Source organism: Hippopotamus amphibius, chromosome 17 (assembly GCF_030028045.1).
Source record: "Hippopotamus amphibius kiboko isolate mHipAmp2 chromosome 17, mHipAmp2.hap2, whole genome shotgun sequence".
Classification (NCBI taxonomy): domain Eukaryota; kingdom Metazoa; phylum Chordata; class Mammalia; order Artiodactyla; family Hippopotamidae; genus Hippopotamus; species Hippopotamus amphibius.
Window position 1 is genome coordinate 38,828,857 of NC_080202.1, and position 27,421 is coordinate 38,856,277.

Sequence of the window (27,421 nt, forward strand, 5' to 3'; positions counted from 1 at the left end):
ACAAGCAACTTTCCAGGTGTTTCGTTTTGTTTTTTCATGGGTTTTATCCTGAGGGCAGGTTACACTTGGCGCCCTTAGAACTTGGATGGAAATCTGTGAAGGAGAACCAGAGAACAGAGTCTGGAGCAACCACAGGCAGTGGGAAGTTAAGGAGAGAAGGGAGAGAGCCAGAGGGAGGTGAGGGAGCACAAATCCTGTCCAAACCTCTGGGTGACCTCTGAATACTCCGTGTGTGGGGCAGACTCCAAGCTTATAAGGTTACATTTCAGGCGCCACCCACAACAGGGGACACCAAGTTTGTAGGTTGGGTACAGCCAAGTCACCTATCTGCTAAAAACAAATAAAAAAATACATTGAATAAGGATGGAAAGGAAAACCCCAAACTGAATACAGAGATGAATAAAATGAACTATATTTTAAATGAATAATGTAAAAAAAGAGAACAAACCAATGTAACTTTTGAACTCAGTATTTTCTGTATATCACCAGGCAGAAGACCAAAAACAAACTCACACCAAAAAACTATAAATAATGAACTCTAATTAGATTTTTTTCACAATGTTATGGATTAATTATTTCAAGTGCATTCTAAGATTGAGTAAAATAAGTAAACATATTGTAGATAGAGTCATATTTCTCCCTTAGAGAAGAGAGTTATAAATATGGAAAGGATGAGAGCTAAAATGAGCCCTATGGTATTGGACTGGGATTGGGGGTGTTAGTATAAACTGGTTATGTAAGAGAATTGTCATTTTTAATCTATCTAACCATCTATATATAGGTACAGATAGATATAAAATTGCATAAAGATGCATCCCCAAACATGTATTTCTTAGCTCCACCTGATAAGAAGATCTATAAGTAATGATGCTCCAGTAGCAATAAGCATAGCTAAGGTAGAGAACACAGCTTTTAAATACCTGCAGATTATTTATAGAATGTCCCTCATGAGTAAATTCAGTTGGTGTAGTTTTGTAGGAATACCACAGAAATAATATAGCATCCTTCTCACTGTTCATATCATAGGCATAAGATGTCTGTTTGTCCCATTACTGTCGATGTTAACTTTGATCATTTGGTTAAGGTGATAGCTGCCAGATTTCTCCACTGTAATGTTACCATTTTTCCCTTTATAATTAGTGAGTGTGCCCATATGTGTTTGGGCTTACTTCTGAGTTCTCTATTCTGTTCCATTGATCTTCCTTTCTATTTTTGTGCCAGTACCATACTGTCTTGATCACTATGGCCTTGTAGTATAGTTTGAAGTCAGGAAGCCTGATTCCACCAACTCCATTTTTCCTTCTCAAGATTGCTTTGGCTATTCGGGGTCTTTTGCGTTTCCATACAAATCGTAAGATTTCTTGCTCTAGTTCTGTGAAAAATGCCATTGGTAATCTGATCGGGATTGCATTAAATCTGTAAATTGCTTTGGGTAGTACAGTCATTTTCACGATGTTGATTCTTCCAATCCAGGAACATGGTATATCCCTCCATCTGTTTATGTCATCTTTGATTTCTTTCATCAATGTCTTAAAGTTTTCTGCATACAGATCTTTTGCCTCCTTAGGCAGGTTTATTCCTAGGTATTTTATTCTTTTGGTTGCAATGGTGAATGGGAGAGTTTCCTTAATTTCTCTTTCTGCTCTTCCGTTGTTAGTGTATAGGAATGCAAGAGATTTCTGTGCATTAATTTTGTATCCTGCTACTTTACTAAACTCATCAATGAGTGCTAGCAGTTTTCTGGTAGAGTCTTTAGGGTTTTCTATATATAGTATCATGTCATCTGCAAAGAGTGACAATTTTACTTCTTCTTTTCCAATTTGGATTCCTTTAATTTCTTTTTCTTCTCTGATTGCTGTGGCTAACACTTCCAAAACTATGTTGAATAACAGTGGTGAGAGTGGACACCCTTGTCTTGTTCCTGTTCTTAGAGGGAATTCTTCCAGTTTTTCTCCATTAAGAACAATGTTGGCTTTTGGTTTGTCATATATGGCTTTTATGATGTTGAGGTAATTTCCTTCTATGCCCATTTTCTGGAGAGCTTTTATCATAAATGGATGTTGAACTTTGTCAAAAGCTTTTTCTGCATCTATTGAAATGATCATATGGTTTTTATCCTTCAATTTGTTGATATGATGTATCACGTTGATTGATTTGCGTATATTGAAGAATCCTTGCATCCCAGGGATAAACCCCACTTGATCGTGGTGTATGATTTTTTTAATGTGCTGTTGCAGTCTGTTAGCTAGTATTTTGTTGAGGATTTTTGCATCTATATTCATCAGTGATATTGGTCTGTAGTTTTCTTTTTTTGTGACATCTTTGCCTGGTTTTGGTATCAGGGTGATGGTAGCCTCATAGAATGAGTTTGGGAGTGCTCCGCCTTCTGCAATATTTTGGAAGAGTTTGAGAAGGATAGGTGTTAACTCTTCTCGAAATGTTTGATAGAATTCGCCTGTGAATCCATCTGGTCCTGGGCTTTTGTGTGTTGGGAGATTTTTAATCACTGCCTCAATTTCTGTACTTGTGATTGGTCTGTTCATGGTTTCTATTTCTTCCTGGTTCAGTCTTGGAAGATTGTATTTTTCTAAGAATGTATCCATTTCTTCCAGGTTATCCAATTGATTGGCATATAGTTGCTTGTAGTAGTCTCTCATGATGTTTTGTATCTTTGTATCTTTGACAAAGGAGGCACGAGTATACAATGGAAAAAAGACAGCCTCTTCAATAAGTGGTGCTGGGAAAATTGGACAGCAACATGTAAAAGAATGAAATTAGAACACTTCCTAACACCATACACAAAAATAAACTCCAAATGGATTAAAGACCTACATATAAGGCCAGACACTATCAAACTCCTAGAGGAAAACATAGGCAGAACACTCTTTGACATACATCAAAGCAACATCCTTTTTGACCCACCTCCTAGAATCATGGAAATAAAATCAAGAATAAACGAATGGGACCTCATGAAACTTAAAAGCTTTTGCACAGCAAAAGAAACCATAAACAAGACTAAAAGGCAACCCTCAGAATGGGAAAAAATAATTGCCTATGAAACAACGGACAAAGGATTAACCTCCAAAATATACAAGCAGCTCATGCAGCTTCATACCAAAAAAGCAAATAACCCAATTCACAAATGGGCAGAAGACCTAAATAGACACTTCTCCAAAGAAGACATACAGATGGCCAACAAACACATGAAAAGATGCTCAACATCACTCATCATCAGAGAAATGCAAGTCAAAGCCACAATGAGGTATCACCTCACACCAATCAGAATGGCCATCATCACAAAGTCTGGAAACAACAAATGTTGGAGAGGGTGTGGAGAAAAGGGAACTCTCCTGCACTGTTGGTGGGACTGTAAGTTGGTACAGCCACTATGGAAAACAATTTGGAGGTTCCTTAAAAAACTACAAATAGAACTACCATATGATCCAGTAATCCCACTCCTGGGCATATACCCAAAGAAAACCATAATCCCAAAAGAAACTTGTACCATCATGTTTATTGCAGCACTCTTTACAATAGCCAGGACATGGAAGCAACCTAAATGCCCATCAACAAATGAATGGATACAGAAGATGTGGCATATATATACAATGGAATATTACTCAGCTATAAAAAGGGATGAGATGGAGCTATATGTAATGAGGTGGATAGAACTACAATCTGTCATACAGAGTGAAGTAAGTCAGAAAGAGAAAGACAAATATTGTATGCTAACTCACATATACGGAATCTAAAAATGGTACTGATGAACTCAGTGACAAGAACAGGGAAGCAGATACAGGGAATGGACTGGAGAACTCGAGGTATGGGAGGGGGCGGGGGGTGAAGGGGAAACTGAGAAGAAGCGGGAGAGTAGTACAGACATATATGTACTACCAACTGTAAAATAGTCAGTGGGAAGTTGTTGTATAACAAAGGGAGTCCAACTCGAGGATGGAAGTTGGCTTAGAGGACTGGGGCAGGGAGGGTGGGGGGGAATCGAGGGGGGGGCGTCAAGGAAGGGAGGGAATATGGGGATATGTGTATAAAAACAGTTGATTGAACCTGGTGTACCCCCAAAAAAAAAATAAAATTATAAAAAAAAAAAAAAAAAAAATTAGTGAGTGTCCTGTGGTGAAATACTTTGAGACTATGTAAATATCTTGGTTGTCATCAAACTTTAACTCAGTAGTTTGATTCTTGCCTGAAACAGTTAATTACTGTTCTGATTGCCAAATGGTGATTTTCTAATTCCATCATTACTTCTACATTTTATTAGCTGGAATTCTCTAAAGAAGAGTTTTCCCTTCTATCCCATTTTTTCCTTTATTAATATCTATATATAGACTCATAGATTCCTATTTTATTCAGTGTGTTGTAATCCCATTTGGGTTATCCTTGTTTTCTGCTCAAAATGTTTCATACTTAGCCAGTGGGAGCCCTGTATGGTTATATGTTATGTTCTTGGACTATGTCGCCATCATTCTTTGAATATATCCTTGTTTTTTGACACAACAAGACATTCTAGGACTTTCTGTACTTTTCCTGACCCAGTCCTGAAATCAGACATTTTTGCAAGGAGCCTCAGGGATGTTTTTTAGTGGAGAAAAAAAACTGTTGATGGCTATAAAAGACAAAGAAAGACTGAGGGATTATTCAAAATTAAAGCCATCTAAAGAGAAGTGACAGTAATTGCAACCTGTGATCCTAGACTGCAGTCTGAATCGGAAAGAAAAATATTTTTTCTCCTCTTACTATAGAGAACATGAATAGGATAATTGGTAAAACAGGGGTAAGGTCTGTGGACTACATAATAGTATCATATCAATATTCATTTCCTCATTTTAATTACTGTACTGTGGTTACATAAGAGAATGTCTTTGTTTTTAGAAAATACGCACTGAAGTCTTGGATGAAAAGTATGGTTTGCAACTTACCATACTTCAAATGGTTCAGAAAAAAACAGTGAAAATTATAATATAAGTAAGGTAAAAGGTTAACATTTGAGGAATCCAAGTAAAAGGTTTATGGAAATTCTCTGAACTACTTCTGCATCTTTTCAGTAAATCCAAAATTATTTAAAAACAAAAAGTTAGAGAAAAAAAGTGAAAAATGTTAAATCTCAAAGGAGTGAGAAGTAAAAATACAAACAACAGCCACTGGCTTAGTATCAGCTACACACATCTAACTGGGTCATCTTGTGTTCTGCAAGCTAACTCCTACATCCAAACCTTGTACAATAATACAATTAACATGCAGAAACACATAAACTTCAGGAAACAAAGTGACTGTTAAAAGATTATTTTCTAAATAATGTTTTCTTCTAGGGTACTCCTAGAAGACTCATATTCCTTTGTCCCCAAGACAGTCCTGATCTAGACAGAGACATGATTTTAGGGCTATTAAAAACTAGCTTCACAATATCAAGCTGAGCCTGATGGGAGTTCATGGTATTAGGATGTTTAATGATAAGAAGACAAAATGGAGTTGAAAAAAAATAGTATCTTCGCATACCCAGGTGGCTCTTAGTATCAAAACACTAACAGCTCTGTATGTCCACGTATATACATGACCTACACAAAGGCAGTGTGCCTAATATGTATCTTATTAATAGTCCATCACTACCATGAATCAAGGCAGCACAGGAGATGCTACTGGCTAAGAAATTTTGGAGCCAAACAAGAGCTGAAGTCTCTCCCTGACAGAACTAAAATAAAACATCCAATTTACTCCTCAGAGTATTTTATTGTTGTTGTTCCTCCAGGCAATGGAGTGTTAGGCTTGGAAATATTAAAATAGCAAATGGCGGGACTTCCCTGGTGGTCCAGTGATTAGGACTACACGCTTCCACTGCAGGGGGCACAGGTTCAATCCCTGATCGGGGAACTAAGATTCCACATGCCACGTGGCCCAGTAAAAAAAAACAAAACAAAACTAAACAAACAAAAAACAAAAACAAAATGGCAAATGGCAATTATGAAGCAACAAGCAAACCAGGGAGGGGATGAAGTTCTATAGACAGGCAGCATCCAATTTACTAATGGACTGTATGTGCAAAGTCTGTAAATTCTCCAATATAAACAATATCACAAATGACAGTTTGCTTGCCAGGCAAGCCTTAGGGGAAAAAAATCCTAAACTACAATACTATGTATTATGCAAAAGAGCCTGAGCCTCAAATCTTGTAGTATATCCGAATCAAGGACTCTTGGCCTCTGTCCACAAAGGAGAAACAATAATCTCATATCTGAAATGTTCTCCCTCACTCTCCTTCTCTGTCCAGCTAGTCACTACTTACCCCAACTCAACTCATGTCTCATTTCCTTGGAAGCATCTTCTGAACTCTCCAAGCTTGGTTGTAAAGTCCTACATGTGAGCTTGCTGTAATGCTCTAGGCAAACTTCCACTGTAGCTTTATATTGATTATTTTCATGTTGGTCTTTTCTACTACTCGCTGAGCCTCTTGAGGACAATGACTCCTGTTTATTTCTATATGCAACATAATGCCTGGTACACTGCATGTTTGCTCCTACTGTAAGGTTTAAACAAATTTCAACTATGTAACTTTCTGGAAAAACCAAAACTATGGATATCAAAAGATAAGTGGTTGCCAGGGATGAAAAAGGAGAGAGATGAATTGGCAGAAAACAAAAGATTTTTAGGGCAGTAAAAATACTACGTATGATATTATACAGATGGATGTGTTATTACACATTTGTACAAATCCATGGAATGAACCCTAAGGTAAACTATGGCCTTTAGATAATTATGATGTATTCATGTAGGTTCATCCTTGGCAAAAAAAAAAAAAAAAGAAGAAGAAGTGCCATTCTGGTGGGTTATGTTGATAATGGGGGGCAGGGGTAGGAGGAAGATGCATGTGTGAGGCAGGGGGTACATGAGAAATCCTGGTGCCTTTCTCTCATTTTATTGTAAACCTAAAACTGCTCTAAAAAAAACAAATTCTTTAAAAGAAAGAAAGTTGAAGGAATACAAAGTACAAGAATGAGGTCTGTAGTAATTATTAAACTTTGCCATTCTGCTAATGCAAAATTCTCCCACCAAGAAAACATATAGATTAATTGCAGTAGCAAATTCAAGTGAAAATGCATCATGCATACATGGTATAGGAAAAAAAACCAGCCTAAATATATGTTTATAGTCATATACATAACAACTGTGTTAAAAACTGGTATAAAACAAAATCTACTGATTTATTTTTCTTGGTATTTAATAAAATTTATTACTTCGACTCCTTCCCCTCCAAAAGGTTTACAGGAATATAATCTAATTATTTCTTGACATCGCATGGCTTTCATAAAGAACATCAATTGTCATCCTATACAGTGAAATCCTCACGGGTAACTAAGTAACTAAAACTTCTCCTCGTTAAACAAACAACTCTGGACTGTAATGGTTTTGAATCTCACTATTTTTAATTGAAATAAAACTGACTTATAACACAGTATAAGCTTCATGTGTACATTATATTTCTACTTCTGTATACCCCATAACATGCTCACCACCAAAAATTTATTTTCCATCCATCCATTATACAGTTGACCCCCTTTACACCTTTCACCCTTTCCACAACCCCTTCCTGTCTGGGGACCACTGCTCTGTTCTCAATCCTACGTGTTTATTTTTGTTGGTTTGGTTTTTTCTTTCTCTTTTCTCTCTTTTTTTTTTTTTGGCCGCACAGAGTTGCACACAGGATCTTAGTTCCCTAACCAGGTGCTCCCTGCACTGGAAATGCAGAGCCTTAACAACCAGACCACCAGGGAAGTCCCTTGCTTTTGTTTGTATCCCATTTTATTTACTGCTATTCATAATCAAATTTGTATTAACTGTGTCTAAAGAAAAAAAAAAAAAAAGAAGTAAATAGGGCCTGAGAAATGGCTGGTATGCAACCCCTGAGTAAAATGCACATTCGCTCTTCCAGCTTGCTTCCTGTTTCTTTGATTTGTTCTGGATAATTGAGAAGGCTAGAAAACTAACTGCTCAGTAACAGCAATACTGGTTTTCTGTTCTTTGATTCAGGAACATCTGCCAATGCACCTTAAAGCTGAGAGATGATCACTTTTGGTAGTCTTAGCATCTAATCACATCATTTTATGGCTTATGAGTAAAAAAATACAATCAACAGTAATATACATAACATTTTCATTGCACTTCCTATGTGCCAGGCACTCTTCTAGTAAGTACTTTACATTTATCAACGCTTTTGATCCTTAGGATAACTCTAAGAGGTAGGTACTAAAATCTTCAATTTACAGACAGAATCCAAATGTTCAGATTCCAGAGTCCACATTCTTAACCATTGTGTGCCTTTAAAAGTAAGAAAACACACACATCCCTATCAGCCCTGAACTCCTGGCAATTAAACTGAATGAAAATCTACTAGATATCATCAATGTTGTAAGCTTCCTGAAACAGACTATAAGAGCGTGTATACAGAAAAGAGTTAACACAGCAGGCCTATCCTTATTATAAAGGCCCACCTGCAATGTTGACCCTTGCATGGCATTTGAGAACTTGGATTGGGGAGGGTTCCCACTACTCCCTGATAAGCTTCCCTGGTAGACAACATTTTACATTTTTTGTCATAACTTATTTCTGGAGGAATTATCACATCCTGTGTGACTCCACTGGGAAAGGACTCTTATAAGAGTACACCTGGTTTCCTCTCTATTTCACTCCATGTACCTTTTCCTCTTATTAATTTTGCTTTGTATCTTTTCCCTGTAATAAACCACAGCCCTGAGTATGACTATATGCTGAGACTTGAGTCCTCCCAGTAGATCACCAAACCCAGAAGCAGTCTTGGGGGCTCCCAACACAGCATCATTATCTATTCTAGACAAAAAATCCCAGCCAATCCATTCTTTCCATCCAAGTTCAGAAAGCTCATCTACTAACTCACACATACGTATTACATATTTCATGACGATTATGACCCAACATTCCAAGAACTGAAAAATTAATGAAAAAATTTCAGATTCCTAAAAGTAATGATAATCCTCATTCTGAAACTGCACTTTGTTTTATAGCTGAAAGGGCACATGTGGGCTCAAGCCGTCTTACCACTCACGTTATTTTTACAGTTATCAATATCATCCTCAGAAGCAATCTTTGAGAAACAAGTCATTTTAGGTTAGCTTCTGGAAAACACGCAAGACTCTGTCTTATAAACACCGACATTCATTTTTCAAGAGGTACTCCTAAATAAATGCATATGGTTCTGCTCTGAAAGGAAGTACTGTCAATCCTGCTACCTGAATTTCACATTATGCAAGCAGTGGATTCCAGCTTGCTAGAGCATTACTAATAAACTTTGTTTCAAAAGGGAAGGAGGAAAATTAGTAAGTAAGTTAAAGTAAGTTACAGTTAAGAAAAAAACAAGAATACTCCCTTAATTCACTGGTAACTTGGCTGTGGCTCTGTAATTACAAGAAAATAGTATGGCCCTAGCAACACAACTTTTCTCCTTGTAAACTGATATATGTTGGACCAAATAATGTAATACGTAACTTAAAATCTAATCAAACCAAATATTCTGTGCTACTTATTAAACTGTATTTTTTAAAATAGCTAATACGCTTAGTATGAAATTCCAAACACACACACACACAAATTTAAAGACACAAAAAGGCTGAACAATAAAATGAGTAATGATAACTCACAAAATAAAACAAATATCCAGGAGCCCATACTGTTATAAATAATAGAAGTGAAGGCTCTTCCTTATAGAAGAATTCTAATTAATAAGTGCAGGAAGAATTATAGAAATACAAAACCTTGGCAAACGTAACAGTGGTAACTGTTTCAGGGAACATCAATGGATGCTAAAATTAGTGGATAAAAATTTGTAACAACACATAGTCTTAACATATCTCCCCACAATATATTTATCAAGCTACTTAAACTTCTTAAAAAAATAAAGTTCTTAAGGAAATATTACATTCAACAAATTTCAAAAAATTACAAATGCCCTGGATAGACTTTATTAACATTTATACTAATCAACTGTTATCTGTTTAGTGTAATTTCAAAGGTACCACAAAAGCCTCTTTCCTATTTGGCCTAAATGGTTTAAACAAAAAGTTGACCCCACTGCCTCAAAGAGAGCCTCAGCCAACCCGTAGCTTCATGTAATGATAAGAAAAAGCCACTAAGATTTAGGAGTTGTCTGTGGTAACAAAAATTGGTTGATACAGAAATTCCTCTTTATCCAATCTCCCCCCAAATACCATCTGCTTTGGCAACGTTACAGCTCATCAACAGGTATTAGAGTAAAAGTCAAAACAGTGGCTAAATCAAAACCACAATGAGATATCACCTCACTTCTGTTAGAATGGCAATTATCAAAAAGACAAGAAATAACAAGTGTTGGTGAGGATGGGGAGAAAAAAGAATCCTCATACACTGCTGGTACAGCCATTATGGAAAACAGTATGAGGTTCTTTTAAAAAGTAAAGATAGAACTACCATATAATCCAGCAATTCTACTTCTGGGTATTTATCTGAAGGAAACAAAAACCCTAACTTTAGAAGATATCTGCACCCCCATATTCATTGCAGCATTATTTACAATAGTCAAGACATGGAAGCAACCTAAGTGTCCAACAAACAGATAAAGAAAATGTGAGATATAGATACACACACATACACACACATTTATATGTACATACATACACACAATGGAATATTATTCAGCTCTAAAAAAGAAAGAAATCTTGCCATATGCAACAACATGAATGAACCCTGAGGGCATTATGCTACATGAAATAAGTCAGAGAGAGAAAAACACATACTGTATGATCTCATTTATATGTGGGATCTAAAAAAACAAAACAAAAAATGGAACTCATAGATAGAACAGATTGGTGGCTTCCAGAGGTGGGGGGTGGGTAAAATAAAGTGGCCAAAAGGCACAAACTTCCAGTTATTTATAAATAAGTCCTCAAAATGTAATATTCAGCTTTGTGACTATGGTTAATAATACTGCAACATATGTTTAAAAAGTTGCTAAGAGAATAGATCTTAAAAGTTCCCATCAGAAGAAAAAAAATGTTGTAACTATGTGTGGTAATGGATTTTTTTTTTAGATTTTTTTTTTTTTTTGGATAAGAATGTTATTGAATTTGTTACAGTATTGCTTCTGCTTTGTGTTTTGGTTTTTTGCCTGCAAGACATATGGGATTTTAGCTCCCTGACCAAGGATCGAACTTGCACCCCTTGCCTTGGAAGGTGAAGTCTTAACCACTGGACTGCCAGGGAAGTCCCCATTTTGCAATATATACAAATATTGAATCACTATGTTGTATATCTGAAACTAATAGATTATATGTCAATTATATCTAGAAAAGGAAGGAAGGAGAGGAGGGGAGGGGAAAAGAGAAAGAAACAGTGACTAAAACCAGAAAGGGCCTGGGCAGGCAATACTGCAGTGTAAACAATTACAGAAAATGTTATCTATGTTATCCTCATCTCTTGCCTGGATTTCTTTAATAGCTTTCTTATTGCTCTTCACTCCAGTCTCCCAATCTGGTTGGCACATAGTACCCAGACTAACCCTTTAAAAACATAAACCAGGGCTTCCTAGGTGGCGCAGTGGTTAAGAATCCGCCTGCCAATGCAGAGGTCACGGGTTCGATCCCAGCTCCAGGAAGATCCCACATGCCGCGGAGCAACTAAGCCCGTGTGCCAAAAAATAAATAAATAAATAAATAAATAAATAAACAAACAAATAAATAAATAAAAATCTGTCAAAAAACATAAACCAGATCATGTTATTCCCCTGCCATATCATGAGAGGTCTTGTAGGCCACAGAAAGGAATCTGAATTTCACAGCAAAAACAGGAAAACTCTAATAAAAAATAAAAACATAACCACAACAGGATGTAGCCAGTTACCAAAGAGTCAACTAATTTCCCTATATCTTACTGAGTCTTAAGGTAAACTACTGTAGTACAAAATAATGCTTAATATTGAAAATAACTGTCTTAGTGTACTGAGTTTATGGCAACAGTGAAGAACATAACCTGTTTTAAAAATATTTTTCTTTAAAATGGCTAAAATTTCACTTAAATTTGAGGGATACTCAAGATATTCAGGATACATTTTCCAATGGCTCTGGGTAGTCTAGGATGTTCTTTCAACTATAGTCAACCAGCATGTATGTATGTTTTGCTTTCACAGAAAAAATCCATTCCAAGTTCAATTCAGTTCTTTTTTCTTAGCATCTTCAAAGTGTAAGTCCTACATAAAGATTTGTAGGATTTAGTCCCTGCTTCCAAGGATCTTGCAATCCAGTGGAGGACTCAGCATGCAAATACTTAGGAATGAAAGGAATACTCTTTACCAGCACTAGGGCAAGAGTATTTTTCACCCTGAAGCAGGGACTGGGCTGGTTATAGGCTAGACTGCAGTAGCAGCTATGAGCAAGAAAAAAATGCCCCTGAACACAGTAACTTGTTAACTTCTAACATTTGCAAAGAGGATGTGCCTTTCTCAGTCATGACATTCTACAAAAGTGAATAAAGAATGGTATGATTATGTGCCCAAATAATGGGCACTAAAATAACTTCCCTGTTTGCCTGTTTCTTCCCAGGTGATTCCTAAGTCAGAGGTACATAAATTGGGAGCTGTGTGTTTTGTTACAGGTGATCCCAAATGCAGTTTCTAAACATTAAAAATAAGGATGGTAAAATCATAACTGTAATAGAGGAAACTTTCAAATAACTTGTCTTCTTAATTTATAAAAGGCTGTAACTAATAGAATAAGATTATTTAACAAGACTCTATAAATTTTAAAATTCAGATAATCCAGATCTTATACATATATGAAAATCAGCAACAAGTCTCAAATTTTTTTAAACAGGCAAACATGATACACACACACACACACACACAAAACAACATAAAGTTAGACTTACCGTAATAGGAGCTCTTTGGGAAGTTTTTTATTGATTACAGCTTCATCGCTATTTGAGAACATCTGCAAAGACAAAATCATTGTGTCAACTGTTATTTAACATTTTTTATGTTCAACTCAACAGTTTAGAGGTAATCCTCTTAGGAGAAAGTGAATAAGTACAGTGGGTATTATAAGCCAAAGTCATATTTTCAGAAACTCTTTAGGCTAAAAAATGTCTGAGGTATTTAATTTGTTCCGTCTTTAGAAGAAAATGAACTAACAGCAGTCAGAAGGATGACATTATGTGCCAGGGGCTGTTTTAAGTGTATTGATGTATTGAATCTTCATACTACCCTTAATCTTCATTTTACACACAAAGAAACTGAGTTACAAAAAGTTTACTTGCTTATTAAAATCACATCAGTACAGAGTGACCATTTAAAAATGCCATTAAGGTAAGGTTATTCTCCAAATCTAACTCACATTTATTTGTTCACAGAGATGTTCAGAAACCTAGGACAGGGAATGTTCTCTTTCAAGTTTTATATATCAAGCAGAAAACTAATAATGCTTCATAACCACCACCATACGCATTCTGGATGCACACAGGATCATTTAACAAATTAATTAAATAACTCACAACGGGGACTTTTAAACAGAGACACCATTTCTTCCACTATAAGCCTGTCTAGTAAGCTACACTAAAAAAAAGACAAAACCTATATATCCAGTAAAAAGTAAGTAAAAACAATACACGTCTCTGAAGCTGAGAGGAATACATTCAGTCTCTGCTATTAAGTATTACATAGATGCATCCTGACTTCATACAATGAACATTTACTGAACACCCTGTAAGTATTAGGCACTTTTCTGGGCATGAAATACAGAGACAGTAAGATGTTATCTCTGTCCTTAAGGAGCTCCTGCTCTACAATGAAAAACACAGAAACAAACAAATACTAATTTTGAACTGGCATCAAGGAGACAAGCTAGAACTATATTAAAATTATAGTTCAAGTAAAAGATGATGCAGGTCTCTGTAAAATTACAGGGGCAGTGGAAAAGGAAAAAAAACTGGAGAAAAGGATTTTTTAATTAATTAATTAATTATATTTATTTATTGGCTGCTTTGGGTCTTCATTGCTCCATACAGGCTTTCTCTAGTTGCGGCAAGCAGGGTATACTCTTCATTGTGGTGCACAGGCTTCTCAGTGCGGTGGCTTCTCTCGTTGCAGAGCACAGGCCCTACGTGCATGGGCTTCCGTAGCTGTGGCATGCAGGCACAGTAGTTGTGGCACACAGGCTTACCTGCTCCATGGCATGTGAGATCCTCCCAGACCAGGGATCAAACCCATGCCCCCTGCATTGGCAGGAGGATTCTTAGCCACTGCACCACCAGGGAAGTCCCTGGAGAAAAGGATTTTTAAAGAAGCTACAGGACTTGCTGATGAAAAGTTGGATCATCTACCAAGTTTCAGTGCAGGAAACACACTATGTTATAATAAAAGTAATGCTGTTGCCTGACAATTACATGTCCCAAGAAATCACCTGACATCAAAGAATAATCTGCTCTCCTCAAATCTCTACCCATTAATGGAAGCTATTAGGAAAAAATCATATATCTCTTCTATAAGGCAGACTTTCAAAATGAAGCCATCATATTTCCTCCTAAACAGGTTCTCAAATTCCATGGTTTCTAAGACTCTACACTATTATGATCATTCTTCTCTAGGTACACTTATAGGAAAGAAGGTATGAAGGAGTTATAAAATATACCCTGAATAATCTAGGGTTGATGGCACAACAATGTCTTGCAAAGATAGCTCATGTATCAAAAATTGAGACCTGCCTGGGGGACTTCTTAGCACACAACATATATCTTAAGCTTGAGATCTTTGGAAAAAAATCAAGTTTGTAAGTAGAAAATAATATCACGAAGCACCCAATACACTAGACTATGCCCAACTCAAATCCACAAAATATAAAAGATAAACATTTTTATACTAGAAATGCTAAGCTCTTTATCTTGTATATACAAAGTATTTAATTGAATGCTACATATCTCACCCAGCAAGGCACTTTGCTCACTTGAATATACATGGTCATTAAATTGATAAAAAATATAAACCTGTTGTGTGCTGTTCACATGAACTTGTACAACTCTAGATATAAGAAGGAACAAAAATCACACCCAGTAGCAATTTTCTTCCCCTAAGTCAGTCTAAATAGACCAAATGCTGTTGTCTCTGTAGGAACATGAGGTATATGAAAAAAGAAAAGAAAAAAGGAATAGACAGTGTCTCAGGAATATCTGGGAAACATTATATGTATAGGATATCTGTCCAGATTTATATTTCCCTCCCCTACCTTCTGCACATATGTATCCTACTCGAAGTTTGCAAGAAAAAGATCAGTGGTTCACGAACTGTGGTCGCCTGACTAAAAGCATCAGCATCAAACAGGACCTGTTAGAAATGCAAATTCTTTGGCTGTACTCCAGACCTACAGCTTCAGAAACAGGGTGCTGGGGGTGGTGGAGGGAAAGAGGAGCAATCTGTACTTTAACAAGCCCTCCAGGTGATACTGATGCTTCCTAAAGTTTGAGAACCAATGGACCAGATAAAATAGATCGAAGATCTCAGGACTTAAGAAATAGCAGTTCTAACACATAATCAGAATATTTTTTTATTTGATGTGACACAGCAATGGAGCTTAGAAAATAATCCTAAAATAACTTAGACACATTAATTTTAGATGTTTTCTGGGAAACCCAAATGGCTTCTGCTTCAGTTCATGGTATTGTTTGTAAAATAAATGTTTCACAGAAGCAATAGAATATATGTTTTAGATATCTTATTATTTCAGCTGAATCCAAACTCTAGGTTTCTCATACAAAATACCAATTACATCAAGGATATAATGAATTATAACAAATTTGTGAAGGTTTTAGATATAATCGTTGTAGAGAAAAATCACTGTTCAAACATTTGACATTCTTAGGTTATCTGGTTTCATATTAATGTGTGGATATATCATTATGTATTTTAATAATCTATCCACAAACAATTACAAGGACATGGTCGGGGGGGAGAAGCATGAGAGCAACTACACTATTATTTGTTTCACCCCTAAACAAACAAAAACAAGACACTGCGACAGCTCCCCCGTCTTATAGGGATAGGATATTCTTAAATATTCAAATTTTTAAAAATCTAAGTGATTTGGTTTGTCATACATTAGCATTTATTGTTACTTTGTATAAAAATTTGTTTTTCTATAAATCACCTAGCTGAGAAATATAACTGTGAAACCACCTGTTACAAACTGTACTTATAACACAGAGTTCCTGAATAGTAAGAAGCATTTTTTTGCCTATTATTTCAGCCTTTCTAATCAGTTTCAAATCTTTGGCACATTTGGGGAATTAGTTTACTAATATAATAAATTTAAATGCTTAGCACACAAAAAAGACACAGGAAACCAATTCAAGAGGCTTTAAATCCAAGGTCTGGGTGGGAAATGGCAGATGGGTTGAACAAAGGAAATAGGAAAAGAAATACTTTCTCAACAATGACCCCTGCTGATTAAATTATAGTCACCAACCCCAAAAACAGAAATTAAAAGGTGACCTATATTATTCAAGCATTATGGAAGAAATACAAAATTTAACACGTATTTTGGCATAGAATACTAGTATCCCCCCATATCCTCTCTACTTATCTAGAGTAACAGAATACCCAATTTTTAGCTAGCACATGGCTGTGTAGAAAGAAGACTTTATTTCCCATTACGTTTTGGTCAATGAGATGGATGTAAGAAAAAGTGATGTGTGCAGTATCAGGAGTATCCTTAGTGAGAGAGAGTGTGCCCCTTCTTTGGTCCTTCCTAAATTATGCTGCCTGAAATGTGGTTAGGATGACCGAACTCCATGTTGTATCATGAAACTGAAAGCTACAATTTAGAGATAAGCAGAAAACTAGAAAAAGCCTGCAGATGACTGCAGAGACACCATGCCTTTGGACTTTTATACGAGAGAAAAATAAACTTCTAACATATTTAAGTCATTTTTAATTTGGGTCTCTGATACATGCAGCTACATGTATTTACTAATATATTTTTATTTTAAAAGGTAATTTCTGTTTTGCAAAATGAAAAGAATTCTCAAGACAGGCTGCACAACATTGAGTGCAATGAACGCTTAAAAATGGATAGGGGGACTTTCCTGGTGGTCCAGTGGTAAAGAATCCATCCTGCAATGCAGGGGACATGGGTTCAATCCCTGGTTGGAGAACTAAGATCCTACATGCAGTGGGGCAACTAAGCCCATGCACTACAACTACTGAGCCCATGCAGCTCAACTAGAGAGCCTGTGTGCTGCAAACTACAGAGCCCATGAGCTCTGGAGCCCATGCGCCACAACTAGAGAAGAGAAAACCCGTATGCCACAATTGGAGAGAAGCCCACACTCCACAGCAAGCTGCAATGAAAGATCCCACATGCCGCAGCTAAGACCAGACACAGCCAATAAATAAATAAATAAATAAATAAATGACTTTTTTAAATGTTCATTATAAAAATTCACAGGATGGCAAATTTTATATGTATTTTTCCACAAATAAAAATTTTTAAGTTCTTTTTCACATTTTAACATTTCTGAATGTAGGAAGCATCTTACAATTAAAATCAAAAGCTTTTTTGTGTGTGGTATATAAAATAATGGTGCATTTTATAAATCACAGCAACTTTTAATTAAATACAGTAATTAAGTAAAGTATGACCTATAGGAGGAAAACAGAACTAAAACAAAACTGAAGGACCCATTTGCTTTTCTCAAACAAGCTCTGTGCTTTTTGCTCATGCTATCTTCCCTAGAGCACCTGTGCAACCAAACTTGCCTATTCTGTCAACAGAAATAGATTAATGCCCATTGGACATGCTATCTATGCCATGAAACTTTTCCTAATCACCCTAACTGGATGTGACTGTTCCTTCTCAGATAAAAGTCCAAAGCACCCTGGACTGATGTGGTGTTCATTATATCAGACTGTAAGCTCTGAGAGGAAATGGGCCTTGTCTGTTTAGTTCACCCCAGTAGTTGGTAACCAACACAATGCCTAGAAATTCCTGAACCAATAAATGTCATTTTTACTAAACAGATCAGGAAATACTTTTTGACTGTAAATTCCCAGCAGGCAACTATGGTTTTTTCCACTTTGTATCTCAGTAGTGGAGAGGATAGGAGGGGAGGGGGAAAGAAATTTGATAAACTGAATGTTACTCTAAATTCAGCAAATAACATGCAAATGACATCAACACAGCAACAGACTGAATATCATTACAAAAAATAACAATTAAAATATCTGAAGAGGGACCTTCCTGGTGGTCCAGTGGTAAAGAACCCTCCTTCCAATGTAGGGGACGCAGATTTGATCCCTGGTCAGGGAACTAAGATCCCACAGGCCACAAGGCAACTACACCTGTGCGCCACAACTACCGAGCTCATGTGCCTCAACTAGAGAGCCCACACGCTCTGGAACCCGTGCACCACAACTAGAGAGAAGCCTGCGTGCTGTAACAAAAGATCCTGCATGCCTCAACGAAGATCCCATGTGCCACAACAAAGACCTGATGTGGCCAAAAATAAATAAATAAAAAATCTTAAAAAAAAAAAATGAAGAAAAAAGTTTGAAGATTCAATTTATGGCTCGTTTATTTCAAGGGATAAGATTCATTTCTTGTTTTTTTTTTTTTTTTAAAGTTGGTAATAATTGCTAGGTTTTCACCATCATGGGATATCATCTGTATACAGCATCTTTAGCAGCTTTATTATGGCATAATTCACATATCATAAAATTCACTGGTTTTAAGTGTACATTTCAATAATTTTTAGTAAATTTATAAAGCTGTAACCATCACTACAATTCAGTTTTGAAGAATTTCCATCACCCCAAAAATATCCTTCATGCCCATCTGCAATCAATCCCTGTGCTCATCCCCAGCCTCAATCAACCATTAATCTGCTTTCTGTCTCTATAGATTTTCCTTTCTGGGCATTTAAAAAAGTGGAATCATAAAATATGTCATCTTTTGCAACTGGTTTCTTTTATTCTGCATGTTCTTTTTTTTTTTGGCACACAGGCTTAGTTGCTCTGTGGCATGTGGGATCTTCCTGGAGCAGGGATCAAACCCGTGTCCCCTGCATTGGCAGGCAGGTTCTCAACCACTGTGCCACCTAGGAAGCCCTCTGCATGTTCCTTAAGTTCATCTATGCTATGGCATGTACCAGTAGTTCATTCCTTTTTATTGTTGAATAGTAGTCCAGTGTACGGAATTCCATATTTTGTTTATTCGTTCCTAGCTGACAGACATTTGGACTGTTACAATTTTTTTTTACTATTATGAATAATGCTGCTATGATCATTCTCATACAAGTCTTTGGGTTGAAATATGTTCTCCTTCCTCATGGATAAATTCTAGGTGGAGAGTTTCAGGGTTGTAGCATACGGTTAAGTTTATCCATATCTTACCACCCCTTGTTGTCTTTTTTATTTCAGTCTCGTGGTTTCAATTTGCATTTCCCTAATTACTAATGCCGTTGAGCATCTTTTCATGTGCTTTTCAGCCATTCAAAAAACTTCTTTTGGGACTTCCCTGGTGGTCCAGTGATAAAAGAATCAGCCCTTCAATGCAGGGGATGCGGGTTCGATCCCTGGTCAGGAAACTAAGCTCCCACATGCCGCGGGGTAACTAAGCCTCTGCACCACAGCTACTGAGCTCATGCGCCTCAACTAGAAAGCCCATGTCCCACAATCTACAGAGTCCACACGTTCTGGAGCCTGCACACCACAGCTACAGAGCCCACGTTCCCTGGAGTTCACACGCCACAACTAGAGAAGAGAAAATCCACACACCACAACTACAGAGAAGCCCATGCACTGCAGCAAAGAGCCCTCATGCCACAACGAAAGATCCCGTGTACCACAACAAGGACCCAACGCAGACAAAAAAATAAAATAACATAAAATACTTATTAAAAAAAGAATTCTTTGGTGAAATGTGTATTCAAGCCATTTACCCTTTTGAGGTGTTTATCTTCTTACTATTGAGATTTAGGGGCTTTTTATATATTTTGAATACACATTCATTATCTACTCTATGACTTGGCAAATATTTTCTCCCATTCTACGTGTTGTGTCTTCTATTTCTTTTTTTCTGTGTATGTGTGTCTTCTATTTCTTAATTGCATCTTTTGAAGAACAAATATTTTTAATTTTAATGAAGTCCAATTTGTCCTTTTTTTTTAACAGATCATGCTTTTCATATCATATATGTGAACTCTGCCTAACCAAAGGTTATACGATTGTCTTTTAATTCAGAAATTTTTAAAGCCATGCCTAGCCTGACGCTCAACTAGACATAATGGCCTCTAAGAAGCTAAAGGGAATTATGCCACAGCAGAGAGACACAACCAAAGTAGGGAAAGGTTTGTCTTTAAAAGAGTTATAATGATGTTAGCTTTTGGGACATGGAATAACACAAATCAGAGTTATAGACAATTCCAGAAATGTTAAAGGAAGTTGTACCTGCTGGCTACAACTACAACAAGGGACAGAGACTATTTAAAATGAAAAGAGGCCTCTGGGCTCCCAACTTTCTATAGGGCAGAAGTACCCTGAGAAAGCTACTTAGCTTCATAAGATATTTCTTATGTAAAAGGAGAGACCTCTCAGAAAGCAGTGTTAAGAGCTCATAATGCAGTACCAAGAATCAGAGAACAATGGATTCAGGAACAATTCCCAGGAAGCAGAACTGGGCCCCAGTCAAGCCACATTTCCTGCTTCTGTGTTACCAAAAGTAGGGTCCAGCTGTTTGCCACTTGAAAGCCAATACTCGAGGGGCAAGGCTGGTGGAAAGTAAAGTTTGTTTTACTTCAGAGGCCAGTAACCAGGGGAGAGGGTGGACTCATGTCCAAGGCCAACTCCCTACTGACAATCAGTGGGCAAGAGCTTTTAAAGGGGAGTTTCAGGTGTGCATGGGCGGAGGTAGGGGGCTACATGCAGAAACAGCACTAACATCTCTAATAGTCATCTTGAAATTGGTCATGAGGTGGTCTGATCAGCATCATCTTGACTGTTTTAAGTACAGTTAATCTTCAGTTCCAGGGTCTGTTTGTTCCCATTTCCTTAAGACCAGTTCTCAGAATTGTGGTAACTTATATCATGGCTACAGTCTGGTCATCATGTAGTAAACTTCTTTCACCTGGTGGGGATTTCAATATCTTACAAAACAGCTCAGAGGATATAGAATATTATCTATAGCCCATGAGGAGGAACTAAAGGTCCTTGACTTTGTTTAATAACTGAACTAATATTATTTGGTCTTATTTGACTGTTTTCCTTTGCTTCTGCATTTTCTCAGTTCTCTGATTAAACTCTTTGGCTAAAAGTTTTTCTACAGACAAAAGGCAGGCAGAGCACATGGTGGTGGGGGAGGGCCATAGGGTCCTGCTCCATTTTACCTGGAGTAGGTGACCATGACAATGTGTCTGCTAGATTCAGAGGTGATACTGACAAACTGTTATGTGCCTCCTGTCACTCCCCCTTTTTAGGGGGAATGTATATTACCGTTATTCTATCTCTGTGAATAACAGTGTATGATGAGTGTGCGGGGCAGATAACTTTTCTTTTTAGTCCACAGGTCTCTGGATAAAGAGGAACTGCAGGTGAGGACCCTCATCTACCTCTAAATCATATGCAGATAACAAGTTACAGGTATTTACCATTATTTATTTGTATATTTATACAGGTTGTTTTTGGATATAAGATTTTGGAGGTCTTGGGAGGGAATGCTTTGCATGTGACAAGAATGCGAATCACTGGGGCCAGAGGGCAGACCATGGTAGAACCTTATAATAAGGGCCTCCGAAGAATCTTATCTCCTTGCTACAATACCCTTTTGCTGCACCTCCCTTCAAGAGAGGGAGTCTGTTTTCCCAGCCTTTGCATCTGAGTTCACATGATGACTTAATCTGACCAAAAGAATGTGGTGAAAATAACACTGTGATTTCCAAGCTAAGCCTTAACCAAAACTACCTTCTTGAAACACTCCTGCCACCACGTAAGAAAGCCCAGACTAAACTTCTAAATGACAGGACTTGTGGAAAAAGAGTACCAGGTGACAGTGACACCAAGGCCTCAGATGGTGAGGCCATCTTAGACACTCAAGTCGCAGTTAAGCCACCAGAGGACCTTTTTGAGTGACTAACAAAAGAGCTGCCAGGCTGAATAATTGTTTCAAGCCACAAAGTTTTACAGTGGTTGTTAGACAGCAAAAACTATGAAAACAGACTCTACATTTAAAAAGTTTATAACTTGTGATCTAAATTTCATAGATTTGAATAAAATTTGAGACATACAGAAGTAGTCCCACATAGGTAAAAACTTTTGGTGGGAAGAAAATTTCTGGGAGAGATTAAGAATGCACCGTCATAAAGAAATCCAGAGTTGAAGCTTCAGAGATGTTTTTAAAACGATTTTTTCCTATAGTTTTTACTGAGTATGCCATTCCCTCACTCAACCGACACCAGATGTTTTTCCAATTGGTTAGTTTTCTTGCCAAAATCTAAGAGGAAAAACATTTTTGTACAGCTAAATAAACCTGAAACAAAATAAGTCTGTAATTCCTCCACCCAACATCTTGTCCCTAGCAGAAATATAACTGCTTTTTAGAAGCAAACTGCTGCCAGTGCATTACCATCTCATGACTAAATTTATCCTAAGAAAACACCAAGGAAGGGATACATTTAGAAAACAGATACACTACTTAATAGGTCAAACTTTCTGCTATGGACACCTTCTAATATCTGACTCAACATTACAAGCTTTCTTTTAGCCTGACCTCTGCTTATTTAACCAAAATCAATAGTCACTATCAATTCACTGCTTTCAGTCTAAGATAAGTATAGACTTTTACCCTGTTCTCTATTGAGAATTTCTTCCACTTACTCTGTTTTAACTATCCACAGCAATATTCTAGAGCACCCACATGCCCCAACTACTGAGCCTGCACACTCAGGAACCCATGAGCCACAACTAGAGAGAAGCCTGCACTGCGACAAAGAGTCTGATCGCTGCAATGAAAGATCCCACGTGCCGCAACTAAGATTCAACACAGCCCCATCAATGAATCAATCAATCAATCAATATCAAAAAAAAAAAAAATTCTAGAGCACAGAGGACTCCATGAACTTTGGAGAACTACTGGATATGACTGGAACTTATTCTGGGTGCTGCTCAATCCTGGAAATCTTCCATGCCCTACTGAAAACTTCTTTTGAAGGTATGAAGTGAAAGGAAAGAATTTTAAAGTCAAGGTGGCACACTGTAAAACAACTATACCCCAATAAAAAAAAATTAATAAATAAAAATAAAGCCAAGGTGGCAATATAATTACATGTCCTTCCTTTTTCTCCTCCACTTACCCCAGCTCCACCCCATTATATACACACAGAAGAAATACCAGTAGATACAACAAGGCCATGATGGGATCTGACTCAGGATTAGCAAGCATTTAACTGAATTTCATATTCCAAAATGCCAGAGGGGGTGGTAAATCAAAGGAAAAGTAAGGTTTGATTTCCTCATGTACAAATTCTAGTCAATGTGCCAGAAATTGAAAACTGGCAGAATCTGTGGAATTTTCCAAGACATATGTCAGATAGTAATTTAACAACTCACTCACAAACACACATTCTAAATCATCTTACTGCTATGGAAATATTTCCAAAGCAATGGTATTTTAATACAGCCATGTTACTTATTTGTAGAAAAAGCATTCCCCTGTTTTAGATAATATAAGAAACAAAGCACACAGTACCCTAGATATCCTAACTGCATGCCAGAAATTATATTTTAGATTTAAAAGGAACCAAAAGAAACAATATGTTAAATCAGAACAAAGATTCTTTAAAATGGAAGGGAAGAAATAACTTTGTAAGACAGTCTTTAAGGAAAAGTGATACCAAGTTAATAGACCAAGGAAATCTATTAGACTTCTTAGGCCATGATATGAACAAGACAGTGGTGCTATTATGAACAAGACAGTTAAACAAAGGATGCATGATATAGCTAGATATTTGGCTGTTATTAGTTGATATACGTATCTAGAAAGAGGTCTCTATAATATACCATACAACTCTATAATATACCATACAACTTAACTGAATTTTTATATAAAAAGTCAACCAAGACAAAAGGACATTGGAAAAACAATAGGGTAGGGTCTTCCTTACCCCTATATCCTATTGAATTTTCTAGGAGGTTCTTTTGATATTTACCTCTGTTTTTCTAAATATGCTTGATTTATCAAATTTAGATATTATTTACCGACATCCTGCCAAGGAATCTAAGTATTTAGTTTCAACCTCTACCCCCAGCCTTCATATCCTATGTAATTATATGACAATTTTTGTTTCAATCAAGAATGAGTGTGAACGTAGTATTGGACAGATACTGAGTGCTGAGCCAAGCAGAACAACAGAACTCTTTCTCCCTACAAATTAATGAGCACCTCATTTTTCTACTTTCTACATATTTTTAACTTTTCCTCAAATGCTCCAACATCTGTCACATCGCTATCAATATTTTCCATATGCTCAAACACACGAGATACTGTTTTTTCCTGGAGGCATACCTTCCCAGAACTCTTTGTTCTTTCTTCTGCTTCCGGGAGGGGTGGGGGTGGGGGGGTGTCTCTAGACTAAGCACAGAGCTATCACCTTGGGCTCTCCCTTGGCTCTTTTCTTTGACCGAATTCTGAGTTTTGGACCCGATTTCTTTTCCCTTCCTATTTAAGAGTAACATTCACTAGTAACTTATGGGGCGGGGAGGAGGGGGATGGCTCATGAGAATTGAAATTCTGGTCACTTGCATATCTAAAAATATCTTTATCCTAGACTCACATTTGATTGATAATTTTGCTGAGAATAAAATTATAGGTTGGAAATCCTTTCCACTGAAGATATCTGAACATACTGTTTAACGCATTTCTATCTTCCTATGTTACTGCTGTGATATGTAATGCTATTCTGCTTCGTCCTTTGAATGAAACCTCTAGCTACTCCTTCTGGAAGGTTTTAGTATACTCTCTGTATCCCCAGTTTACTGAAATTTCATAATCAGTCCTCTTGGTCTGTGTCTTTTTTATTCTACAGGGTCTTTCAACTTGCAAATCTATGATTCATTTTTGGAAATGCTTTGGAAATTTGTTGGTATCATCTCCCACTATTTTCTCTGTTCTTTCATGCTCAAATTTCTATTTGTCAAACATTGGACCTCCTGGTCTATCTTTAATTTTAGAATTATTTGTCTCCTATTTCCCTCATTTGATATTATTGTTCTAATTCCTAGGAAACTGCTTCAACTTTACTTCCAATCTTTCCACTATTTTTTTTTGGGGGGAGGGATCATTTTTTATTTCCAAGAGTTATTTCTTATTTATTGCAAGAGTTTCAAAAGAGCATTTCATTTCTTAGCAATTAATACCCCTCCCCACTGCCCTACCCCCAGTTTTTTCCCCTCTGCTGTCTACCCTGTCTCTTTTATTTGTTTGGTCTCTCATCTTGGAGGCTTTCCTCAACTATCAGGTTATCCTCGGCTGTCTACTCCTATTCACGCCATTAAGAAGCTATATGGAATTTCACTGTTTGGCTTCATATCCCTATTCTTTTTATACACCTGATATTCTTGGAGCCAGAACCCTCAGCCTCCATTTTCTTGGAGAAAAAAATGCCCAGTTTCCTAGAGGGAGAAGTAGTTTACACAGGATTCAACCACTTCATTAAAGACTTTCTTCAAACATCACCTACTTTTAATCTCAAGCCTCATTCTTGTATTTTCACTTTTTACTACCAAGTGTTGAGTCTTTTTGGAGGTTTTGTAAACTTGCTTGCTAGTCTCTGCAGACAACCCAGAGTGTACCTCCCTCTACTTAGCTAAATCACTTAACACTTCTCTACTAATTTTTTTATCTTTAAAAAATTTTTTTGACATTTTTGTCCCTGTGATCTTATACTTCTTTTTATTTTTTTATTATAATGTTAGTGCTATTTGAAAAGAAAGGACATAAATGAAGTCAAACTCCCAAGTTTAACCAAAATTCCCATGCAGTAGTTTTAGATATCTTGAATAAAGCCATAAGTATATTTACTGAACTTCTGGATACCATGAAACTCATTAGAATAAATAATAACCTTGGATAACACAATCAGTGTTCAGCATGATTTCAAAAGGAGAGTATCAAAAAAAATGGAGAGTATCAAAAGGAAACTAAACAGAGTAAATAAAAAAAAAAAACTCACTAAGATCAAGCAATCACTAGTTATTTAAATATGAAACTAGAAACCTGGTTTCACCAAAAGAGGGAGTTTTAGTTTATCATGAGTGAGTTACGTGACTTGCTCTACAAATTTGAAAAGAAAAGAAAAACTACAATCTTAGGATATATTTATGGAAACCAGAGGACCAGACCAAGGGACAAAAGTACTGTACATTCTGAGTGGTTGTCACTAACTCTAGTGTCACATTTAAGAAAGGAAATCAACTAAATATCATTTAGAAACTGGATCCCAGGATATTGAGAGGTTCCAAAGCTAAGTTTTGTGGAAAATGGTAACTATAAGAATATTCAAAATGTTGAACAGAAGAACATTATGGCTGCTACTGAATAGCTGAAGAACTGTCCTTTACAATCAAGTAGCTCTATATTGCTCAAGATAACCAACCTAGGAGAAGTGGAGACAAAGTGTTTAAGACAGATTTGGCTTAAATACATATGTAAAGCTGTGAGCTCTCTCCATTACTGGTCAGTCAGCCCTTCCAATATCAGGGATGTCATAGAGTAGATTCCTTCATTGAGAAGGAGCTTTAACTAGATGACATTAAGCTTGGTACCACTAAAGGAAGACAGAAATAAAGAAACCAAGAGTCAAAGAAGGTCATTATATAACGATAAAGGGGGTTGATTCATCAAGAAGATACAAGTATAAATATTTATGCTCCTAACACTGGAGCAACTAAATAGATAAAGCAAATATAACAGAACTAAAAGGAGAAACAAACAGCAATACAATAGTAGCAGGGGATTTAAATACTTCACTCTCAACAACAGATCTTCCAGAGAATCAATAAGGAAACAAAAGATTTGAACATCATAGACTAAATGAATCTAATAAACATACAGAGAACAGTCCATCTAACAGCACCAAAATACACATTCCTCTCAAGCATACACAGAACATTTTCCAGGACAGAACATCTGTTAGGCCACAAAACAAATTTCAACAAAAATCAGTAAGACAGAAACTATATCGAGTATTTTTCCTGATCACAATGTATTCAGACATGTGTTTTCCAACACCCAAGCAAAAACTCATTTCTTAGCATATACTGAATGGGTGTCCTACAAACTTAACTCAATTCTGATACTATCTACCAGGAGATAGCATC

General features: G+C 36.8%; 1 protein-coding gene across 6 annotated transcripts in view; it reads right to left on the bottom strand.

The window, feature by feature from the left end:
- The window catches only part of FBXL20 (F-box and leucine rich repeat protein 20), a 105,465-nt gene that overhangs the window by 47,196 nt on the left and 30,848 nt on the right, over positions 1–27,421 (bottom strand). For all 6 annotated transcript variants that reach the window (XM_057714510.1, XM_057714512.1, XM_057714508.1 and 3 more), the window contains exon 2: positions 12,937–12,998. In XM_057714510.1, the coding sequence (XP_057570493.1) occupies positions 12,937–12,998 (62 nt within the window). The remainder of the gene's footprint in view (positions 1–12,936; positions 12,999–27,421) is intronic.